The following is a 9982-nucleotide window of genomic DNA, read 5'->3' as shown; positions in this document are numbered from 1 at the left end:
GGGGGCCGCCTGCGCGCGGGCCGCGCCTCGTGCACATCGACGCCGGAGTCCAGGCTGGCGTCGGTGCTGCGGCCCCCGCCGCCGGCCTGCAGGTCGATGTAGGAGTGGCGCACCTGGGAGTTGGAGCGCCCATCGAGCGACACAAACCAGGCGCGCGGGTGAGGCTTCACGCCCAGTTCCAGCAGCTTCTTTTCCGTCAGTGCCTGCAGCTCCCCGTTGAGCTGCGCCATAGTGGATTCGTTGAACAGCACGGGAATCGTGACTGAGCCACTGACCGGCGCCGAGCGCCCGCTCCCCCAGCCCTCGCCGCCGCCGCCCCCGGCCCCCTCGCCCCCAGCGCCCGAGTGGCCCTGCATCAGCGGGCGCTGGGGGTCAGACTGGGGGAAGGGGCGCGCGGGGCCACCTGCAGCCGAGCCTTCCAGTGGGGTGGGCTCATCGCCGGCTCCTGCCGCGCCCGCCTCGCCTCCAAGGCGCACGTAGTGTGCGGGGATCACTAGGGTGGGCATCACGTTGCGGTAGACACTGTCCTTGAGGTGGTCGATAGAGCCGCAGAAGATGAGCTGCCCGGCCTGGCTGAGGGACGGCGGCCGCGCCAGCTGGTCCACCGACTGCGACAGCAGGAAGTCGGGGGTCTTGCTCTCGGCTGCCCCCTTGTGGCCCAGGTAGTGGTCGAAGGGCGGCGGCGGGGAAGGCGGTTCGTGCAGGAAGGCTGCAGCCCCGGAGGGCCCCCGCCGGTACTCCTCCAAGCCCGGCTCCAGCCCCCCGGGACCCTCCAGGGAGCGGGCGCCCTTGAGCCCCAGGTTCTCGCCCCCGCGGGCACCCGGAGGCTCGGCGGAGGGGCGGCTGGTCGGACGCTGCTTGGAGCGGAAGAAGTCGTCCCTGGAGGAGGCCAAGTCCCGAGAGCTGGAGAAGGCTGAATGGAGGGGCCCAGGTGGTGGAGCCTCCGGGTCCCCGGAAGAGGCAGGTTCCAAAGGCCCCCCACAGATGAGGTGAAGCTGGGACATGGAGGTGGCCTGGTCACGTTTGTTCCCATCAGAGGGCCCAGTGAGCTGCAGCTTGCGATGCTGTTGTCTTGGTTTCAAGCAGCGCCTCCTGGAGAGGGGGGAAGAGTCAGGGACCCTCAGGACAGGGTGTCGGGAGACGCCTCCTTAGCCCCACACTTAACAAAATGAGACATGAATATGATTGGTGGTTTGGGGAGAAGGCTGAAGCATTAGGAGATGTGGTGGGGTGACCAGCCGGGACCAGGGAGAAGTCTGCCTAAGAGGTTTGGGTTATCTACCTGTGGGAGGCCCTGCCAGTGCCCATGTCACCCGCGTACTCCTAGGAACCCTGGAGAAGGAGCCCTTGTGGGGCTGAGAGGTCACGGTTGGAACCCACCAGTCTCTCCGACAGGAAAAGATGAGGGAGTCTGTCCCCATAAAGACTTAGGGGGCAGTTCTTCTGAGTCTTGGGATCTTTGGGTCACTAAGAATTAGAGTGTGGACAGAACAGGAGTGGCTTTGGGATTGGTATTTTTAGGAGTTGTGGTGGTTCAGTGATTAAATAGCCAGCACTTTGAACTCCATGGGAGATAGGACTAGCAATCTTTCCTGTAAAGATTACAGTCCTGCTCAACCATGGAGGGACACTGTGCATTGGAGCCGACTCGGAGGCACACAGCAGGGGTCAATGGCCATCTTCTGCTCATAGGATATTCTGTGAGAACCTGGGAATCTAAGCTGGTTGGGGACTGTGTCCGACCCTAGGTGCCCGGGGCTGCGCCGAGCAAATTAATTCACAGCATCCCTGTCTGCAGATTTGACTCCCTGTCCACTTCTTGCTCTCTCAAATCACCGGATCTTTAAGGAGCTTTAGTGGTGGAATTTGTTATGTGTTTTTCTGCTTGCTAATTTAAAGGCCAATGGTTTGAATCCACAGATGAAAGATGGACAGTCTCCTGTAAAGATTTAAAGCCTCAGAAACCTGATAGAGGTAGCTTTCGTGGGCTAGTCCAGAGAGGACTGTATTACTAACCCGAAGGTGGTGCCTCTCTGGTGGTTCAAATCCACCAGTGGCTTCTCGAAAGAAAGATGAGCAATCTCCCACGTGATTTACAGCTTCCGAATACTCACTGGTGGGTCAGCTGTGAGTCAGTTCAATGATGAATTCGAGTTTTAATGTGTTGGAATTGACTCAGTAACAGTGTGTTCGTGTCCCTTGTGTTTCCTGTCAGTGCCATGAAGCTCTGACTGTACCTATGGGCCTCCAGGACTCAGTCTAAGGCCCGGGCTAGAGCCCTAGAGCAGGCCCCACTGGGACACTGGGTGAGGGGACAAACACTCACCGGCAGTAATAGATGAGCAGACACAGCAGGATGAGCACCAGCAGGGTCAGGGCTGCCAGGATGGTGAGCAGGAAGATGGTGTGGTAGGTGCCAATGTCTTGGATGCCCGCCGTGATGGTGACCAGCCCTGTGTCAGGCAGGCGCTTAGCATTCCGGGTATAGATATCCTCCCACCTTTTAGAAGCCCACTCTCCCAGCCCTCCATTCTCACCTCCTGCCCACTACTACATCCCCCCCATATCCCGCTGTTGCCCCTCATCTCACCGGCTGTGGGAGAGGCCATGGCAGCAGCCCAGTACCCAAGCTGAGAGGAGACGAAGGTCCAGTACAGCTGCCGACCTTCTCGCCGAATCACGCCGGTGCCATTGCGCACCCACAGTCCTGGGAGAGGTGAGAGTCCATCAGACTCAGTTCACCCCCTCAAGCCCCGCTCTTCCCTTCCCCCCAGATTCCAGCACCTGGAATCCCTGAGACACTCACCACTCTTGGGGTCGAACCTCCAGGCTGGAATGCTGGTGCCCACAGCAAGGGCACGGGGCTCTGAGGGCACTGGCAGGGACAGGTGGAAGGGGCCTGAGAGGGGTACCTCCGTCCCATTGCCTGTCAGCAGATGAACACTCACCGCAGCTAAGGGCAGCAGCTCCAGCCAGGAGCCATTGCCTGGGGACAAGAGACACAAACGCTGAGGGCTGAGCCTTCAGGGGACAGCCCAACCCCTGCTCAACACCTGGCTTACCTGAGCTGGAGGCCTCAGTGCCCAGGAAAGCAGGGAAAGCCCGCATTTCCTGCGGGGTGCTGGCGGGTGTGAGCGAGGCCCAGAGCTGGCTGTAGTTGGAGCCGATAGGCAGGCGGGCAGCTGGATGCTGGAACTGAACCCAGGGCTGAGAGCGGGCACCTGGACAGAGAGAGGGGCTACAGTGAGCTGGCCAGGGACAAGGTTCCCCAGCGGCCAGAGCATAAGCAAGTATTTCTAAAGAGAGACCAGCCACTTGGGAAGGCCAAGGAGTGGAGAACTGAGCAGCTATGGAATGCTAGCCTGGAAGGGAGATGGACCTGAAATCTGGTCCTGGCTGTGTGACCCAGAACATGTTACTTGCTTTCTCTGAGACATCATATTCTTATAAAGTAACTCAGTGATGAGGTTTTGTCTAAGAGGGAGATCAGATACATATAGAAAAAGCATGCCAACAGGTAGGAGAGGGCATTCTGGTGGCCTAGTGGGCAGGGAATTGTGCATCTAACCCAAAGGTGGTTCCTTCAGTGGTTCAAATCCACCAGCAGCTCCTCGGGAGAAAGATGGGCCTTTCCCTCCCATGTGATCTACAGTCTGAAAGCTCTTTGAATGGTCAGCTCTGAATTGGTTCTGTCTCAGTAACAATGAAAACAAACCAACAATAAAGTAAACAACCCCAAAACCCTATAGCAAGTGTTAGATGCCGGGGGAAGGTACAAATATGAATAAGATACACATCCCTGTCTTCAGTGTCATAGTCAGCACACGAGACACACGTCACTATGAAGCACTTAAAATGTGACTAGTGGGGGAGCTCTGGTGGCCTAGTGGCAAGAAGCTGCACTGCAATCCCAGAGGTGCACGTTTTGAATCCACCAGATGCTCTGCTGGGGAAGGAGGGACAATTTCCTCCTGTACCAGTCAGATATGATTTGATGGTACACACACACACAAATAATAAAATAAAAATAAAAAAAATTTTAAAAAATGTAACTAGTGTAAATGAAGAACACATTGTTTTGGTAACTGAAGTTTTAAGTATTAAACTTAGCCACATATGGCTAAATTTACTAGTTACTAGTTTAGACAATTTAGGTTATGTTGGGGGTGGGGAAGGGAGCTCTGGTGGTTTCTTCTTGTTGTTGTTTGCCATCGAGTTGAGCATAACTTATAGCTACCCTGTGAACAAAAGACCTGAAGCCTTTCTAGAACTCTCGTCGTTTCTGGTACTTAGTGGTAAGGAATTGCGCTGCCAGTGCAAAAGTATGATCCTGCGATTTATTGCCTCTGAAAACCTGTTGGCGGTTCACTTATGGGTCGGTTCCAACTCAACGGTACACAGCAGCAGCAACAACAACAATAACAACAACAAGGGAGGGGTGGGTGGAGTGTAAGCATAGAAACAGAATTCCAGTACAATTTAATGATAACAGCTAATATTTATTAAGTCTTAAGGTATAGTTGGCATTGTTCTAAGCAGGCTACTTATATTAGCCTCGTCAATCAGCATAGAAACTTCCGAGGCAGGAGCCTTTATTACTAACCCATTTTATAGATAAATGTTGAGGCAGATGCTGAGTAACCGACCAGAGGTTACAAGTTCAAGATCACAATCAATCATTAACCCAAGACTGAAGCATGATTGGTGCCAGAGCCCAGGCTGTCGCCCACTGTTCCATCCCACTGCACTCTTAAGATGCAGGGATGCAAGGTACAAGGAGAGGTTAGCCCATTCAGCTCCAGGAGGGAAGGGCCTGTGCAATCTTAAAGGATAATACTTAAGCGGGAAGGAGAGAAAAGGGGTAGAGACTTTCAGCAGGACTGGCCTGACAGGTCCAAGAGACACAGGAGGCAGTGAGGTGCTCAGGGACCTGGAAGCAGCAAGTGGGTGGGAGACTGTGGATGACCCCAGAGGGTTGTGTAGTCAGTGATGGACCCTGAGCTCCATTCCAGTAGCAGTGGGAAGCCATTGCGGCGTAAGTCAGCGAGCACCAAAGTAGTCAGTGAAGCATTTTAGTAACCTCCAAAGGCATTTTTAAAAGATGAAGCAGAGTAAATGAGGTTTTTGGAGACATGGACTCAAGCTGAGTGTATAAATTTAAGAAAGTATTCCATTCACTCTAAAGCCCACTGTGGCTCCCTAGTCCTAGCAGGTGGCTTCTCATCCAGCCAACAGTGGATACCACTGCTGCATAGCCAGGCCAGGGTGTTCCTGCACCTCTACTCCTCTCAGTATCCCCTTCACCCTGTAACTCCTCTAGTTCCTTTTCTCTAATGGAGGGGTGTTTGTCCTCCCTCTCCAACTCCACTCAACTGCCCAACCCACAAAGGCCCACAGCTCCCTCTCCAAATCCTTGTGCCCACTACCCTCACAGGTGAGGGGGTTTTAATGTTGAACGTAGCTGCCCTCTGTCCCACTGCCCAACCTGCCCTGCAGTGATTTCAGATTTGCAGTAATGGGTCGGTCTTCCCATGAACTGTGAACTCCACGAGGTGGACGGCAGGTCTGTCCTACCTTCCCACTGTCCATGGGACCACCCTCAATGCCTGGCCCAGCACAGAAGCGGAATTCAGAATTAGCCGAGTGTAATGGGAAGCCCAGGGGTGGCCAAGGATTGCTATGGGATGGTTCCTGGCCTTGCACTTGGTAGAGGGCCAATACCTGTGGAATGACCCTTCATGGTCTCACAGCTAGGCACCTAGGAGGTGAGAAAGGCAAAAGAGGCAGGGGGTGGGCTTCCAAAGGAGGGAGTAGAGGGAGAATAGAAACCAAGACAAGAACAAGCCTCCCAAACAGCATGTCTTTATTGAGCACCTACTGTGCTAAGTTCTTCCCATGTTTGTGTATTTAACCCTTATCACAATTAGGCGGCTAGGTACTATCCCTCATTCACATCTTACTATGGCTCAGAGAGGTTAAGTGACTTGTTCAAGGCCACTCAGCTAATAGAGGGAAGAACAGAACTCTCTACCGCAGGTCAGGGGGAAGGAGGAAGGGTTAGGTGGAGAGGTTCCTTACCAGGAGAGCCCAGGAGGATGTGCACAAGGTCCTTATAGAGGATGAGGGTGGCTGGCCGCTCAGGGAGCAGGTAGAGGCTGACAGATGCATACACTGTGGGAAGGGCAGCCGGTCAGCACCAGAGAAGGCGCCCCTCCCCAGGCAGGGTTCTCTGCCTTCTGAATCTCAGTGGCTTCATCCTCCCCAAACCAAGCCCCTCTGCATACCCAGCCCAGAAGCAGCTGCTGGAAAGCCTGCCCCCATCCCCCCGCCCAGACTATTTTGAGAAGGGGCTCTCAGAGGGTCAGCTGCTGCTGCCCCCTCCACCTGCCCCTGCACTTACAGGGCAGCTTGTCAACACGCCAGGGCACCGAGTTGGTGAGGAAGCCAGGGCGGGCTGCAGTGACCAGCACCCAAGTGCCCAGGCGGTAAGTGAGAGGAAGTATGGCCACGCCCTCTGAGTCTGTGGTGCCAGCGGCCAGCAGAGTCCGGTTCCCGAACACGTCCACTGTGGCCCGGGCCAGAGGCACCAGCTCCCCGCTTACATACACCTGCACCTTGATCTGGACCTCTGTGGGCAAGATAGGTGAGACAGACTGAGAAGAGAAGAGGTGAGGAAAGAGAGCTAAGGGGGGGTCTCAAGTACAGAAGTAAGGGCTTCTGTCTGGAGGAGGCTGTGAGGTGAGGCCAGAGAAGGTATTAGAGTCAGTATTTCTAAAGAGCTCAGTTCAAGGCCCACTGGCATATGGGTTGGGTACTGTTACCATATTTCATCAAGTTTAGACACACATACTTTTTCTTGTACATTTTAATATTTCTGAGCCCCAGTGATATCTATCATCAATGGTGCCATCATTCTAATCAGCAGCATTTTTCTTTCTTATTAAAATAAAATGATACTCTTAGAGTTAGTGGTATCTTGGATTTAATGAAACATTCTTTTTACAAACATTTTACAGATAAGAAATCTAAGGTTCAAAAGTTTTAAATTTTAGATACTTGGAGGCATTATAGTTAAGTGGCAAATCTAGGATCTAAACTCAGCAGCAGTCTGCCTCCCACTCTCTACCAGTGGACCTGCAGGGTGGGTGCCTGAGATGGTGACAAGGATAGTAGGGCTGACAGAGGTTATGTGGAGAATCAGGAGCCTGCAGGTAGAGAGGTCAGGACTTAGCCCTTCAGAAGGGAGGATAGAGGGTTCCAGAAGACTTGAGGTTCTCAGGGAGAAATGGAGCCAGGGACACTAGGGGATTGATCATTCCCATCATGAATCTCTTTCCAGAATCCTTTGCACAAGCCTTCTCTTTAGATATGGGGGCTTGTCTCAGCTTCTAAACCCAAACAAGTACCTTGTAACCCTGCCCTCTCACATATACAGCCTACCCCCTCCCAGCTGGTCAGCTATTGGTCACCATGGCAATGCCCTCATTCTTCCCTAGAGATGGGCAGAGAGCTGGGCCCTGGCACAAGGAAGGAGGTCTGGGGGTGGGAGGGGTGGGGCCTGACCCAGGCGCAGGGGAACTGTCATAGAGCGGGCTGGGAGCCTCATTTCTTTCTAGGATCACCTCTGTTCCCAGTCTGGCCAGACTGGGCCTGCAGGTGTTCTGAACTGTGATGGAGTGGGGCAGGTCTTGAGTTGTCCCCCGAGGCAGCCCCCTCTCATCTGTTTTACTACCTACTTTTTCCACTAGCAGGACTTATTTCTCAAGGATGTGCCTCACGCCTACTTTATTGCTAGTATTGGGAGTAGGTGTCCTGCCTGGAAAGGTATAGGGGCATCGATGAGGGCCCAGAGGAGGCGGGTGGGAGACTGGATAAAGACCAAGTGGAGTCTGGGTACATGCAGATAGAAGATCAGAGCTGCAGGGTGCAGGGAAGTTAGCATGTCACGGGGACTTTGGGTGAGGCTGACACTCCACAACAGGTATCTCATGTCAGACTCCCACCCCCAGGGCCAGCACCACGCCTGCCTTTGGCATCCCATCAGCTGTCCCCCTAAGCCACCTCCAGCTCCCCTCCCAGGTCAAAGCCCACCCTGCAGACCCTCTCCCACTCCATGGCTCTCCCCCTCCACCACTACTCAGAAGGAATTCTGAGAAGCTGGAGGGGCTGGACAACCACCCCCTTCCACTGGGAGCAGCTGAACTGAGCAGCTGGAGAAGGGGACCCAGTAGTCAAGAATAGGATCACTTGTGGGAATGCCTTGGGTTCCAGGGCCAGAGCTTCTGAGGAAAGGGTGTTTGGGGGCACTAAACGGGTGGGCAGGTAAGGCTTGAAAGAGGCATCAGTGACAAGCTGTGTTGTGGGAGGGTACACGGGGAGGGGGGGGGAGAAGTACTTAGCAGAGTCCCTTCCCTCTTTCCTCTGCCTGGGCACGCTGCCAAGGACCTGAGAGAGAGCCCCCTATCCTGGCTCCGTTCCAGCCAATCCTCTGGGGTTCAGAGGTCTGAGGGAGGGGCTTCCTGAGAAACTAGGGCTTCTTCCTACCTAGCAAAGCCTGCCTTTCCCTTCTAGAGAGCAAGGGAGACTGAGGCCAGGGGAATTCCTCAAAATGTGACATTCCACACATATCCGCTGCTCCAGCTCCAGCCCTGCCCCATTCCAGGAGGAAATCCGACCCCCTCCCTCCATCCGGATCCCACTTCCCTCATCATCCAGACTCACCCCCCCAACACACACACACACACACACACCCTGCTTTCTCTGCTAGCTCCTTGGTTGCAGACTGGGAAGTGGAGAGCACTGTTTCAGGCAGAATGGGGTGCAGAAGGGGAAGAGGTGGGGAACAGTTGGGGTGGTGAGACAGGAGTCTAGGAGAAGGGCACATGGCAGGGGTGGCCGGAGGCCCCCAGCCCAGTGGGTATGGAGTGTGGTGTCCCCACGTTCCCCGCTGTAGGAACAGGCCCCACCCCCACCTCACACACCCACCTGGAGGCGGTGAGGCACTGGGAGGTCTCCACTGTTAAGGAGAAGTGACATGAGGAGGGGCTGTGGAGGGGGGGCGCTCTGGGGCAACAGTGAGCGAAGGCCTGCTGGCGGAGACCCAGGCACCTGCCTCACAGCCGCCACTGCCCACAGCTAGCCAACCAGCTCAGCATGGCTCCTCGACCCTGCCATGCGCCTTGAGCTGGGGATCACAATGTAACCCTTTCTCCAGAACGCCCCAAATGCAGCTCCATCTCCATCATGGGTCGATCGTCTGTTTGGTGCACCCTAATTCTAAACCTGGGGGTTCCCTGAGGGCTGTCAGGCTCCAGGGCAAAGAACTCGATCAGTCAATCCCGCCCACAGCCTCACCCACTCCCCCTTCTCCCCTCCCCCTTCAATCCTGGCTCTAGACGCCCAGCCCCCGTCCGGGCCCTGGTGGCAGCCGATGCCGGCGCCCCCACCCAGCCGGGTCGGGAGCGAAGACCCCTTGAGGGGCTGCGATGCCAGCGCCCACCCCAGCCCGCGTCTGGGCGGGTGTCTTTGGTAGACAATGGCTCAGGCAGCAGCGCCTCGAGGACCAAAAGGGAGAAAAACAAGTCGGGAGGGGACGGCGGCGCGGAACCCGGGGACCCCCGCCCTCCCCATTGTGTCTCCTCGAGACCCCAACCCCAGGCAGTCCCTCCCCCACGCCCACTTTCCCCCATTAACACCCTCCCCAGAACGCCTAGCTCCCCCACCCAAATCCAAAGAAGAGACTACCCCCCATTCCACGAGCGCCGCAAAGACAGGGCTGGCAGACGGGAGCCAGATCGAGGGGCGCAGGCCCGCGATCGCGACCCTTCTCAATCAGGACTCACCCTGCGGGCTGGGGGGCTCGGGCGGCGATTTGCCCGGAGCCCTGGAGGCGCCGCCGAGCAGCAGCCCCAGCAGCGGCAGCAGCCGCGCGAGGACGCCGGGGCCACTCGGCGGCGGCATCGCGGGGCTCGGCCCGGCCCTA

At 55.8% G+C, this 9982-nt stretch overlaps 1 protein-coding gene across 1 annotated transcript in view; it reads right to left on the bottom strand.

The window, feature by feature from the left end:
- Positions 1-9960, bottom strand: part of FAM171A2 (family with sequence similarity 171, member A2) — a 10388-nt gene extending 428 nt beyond the window's left edge. Inside the window, exons 1-8 of the mRNA XM_006897884.1 lie at positions 9843-9960; positions 6401-6628; positions 6079-6171; positions 3063-3221; positions 2807-2986; positions 2591-2707; positions 2327-2453; positions 7-1092 (exon numbers count right to left, since the gene is read on the bottom strand). Of these exons, the coding sequence (XP_006897946.1) occupies positions 7-1092; positions 2327-2453; positions 2591-2707; positions 2807-2986; positions 3063-3221; positions 6079-6171; positions 6401-6628; positions 9843-9960 (2108 nt within the window). The remainder of the gene's footprint in view (positions 1-6; positions 1093-2326; positions 2454-2590; positions 2708-2806; positions 2987-3062; positions 3222-6078; positions 6172-6400; positions 6629-9842) is intronic.
- Positions 9961-9982: the final 22 nt, after the last annotated feature.

This window comes from Elephantulus edwardii, unplaced genomic scaffold, assembly GCF_000299155.1.
Source record: "Elephantulus edwardii isolate Elephantulus edwardi_28Jun2011 unplaced genomic scaffold, EleEdw1.0 scaffold00216, whole genome shotgun sequence".
In the NCBI taxonomy this organism is placed as follows: Eukaryota; Metazoa; Chordata; class Mammalia; order Macroscelidea; family Macroscelididae; genus Elephantulus; species Elephantulus edwardii.
Note: the sequence above shows the minus strand (reverse complement) of the source record. Positions and strands in the feature narration are given on the sequence as shown.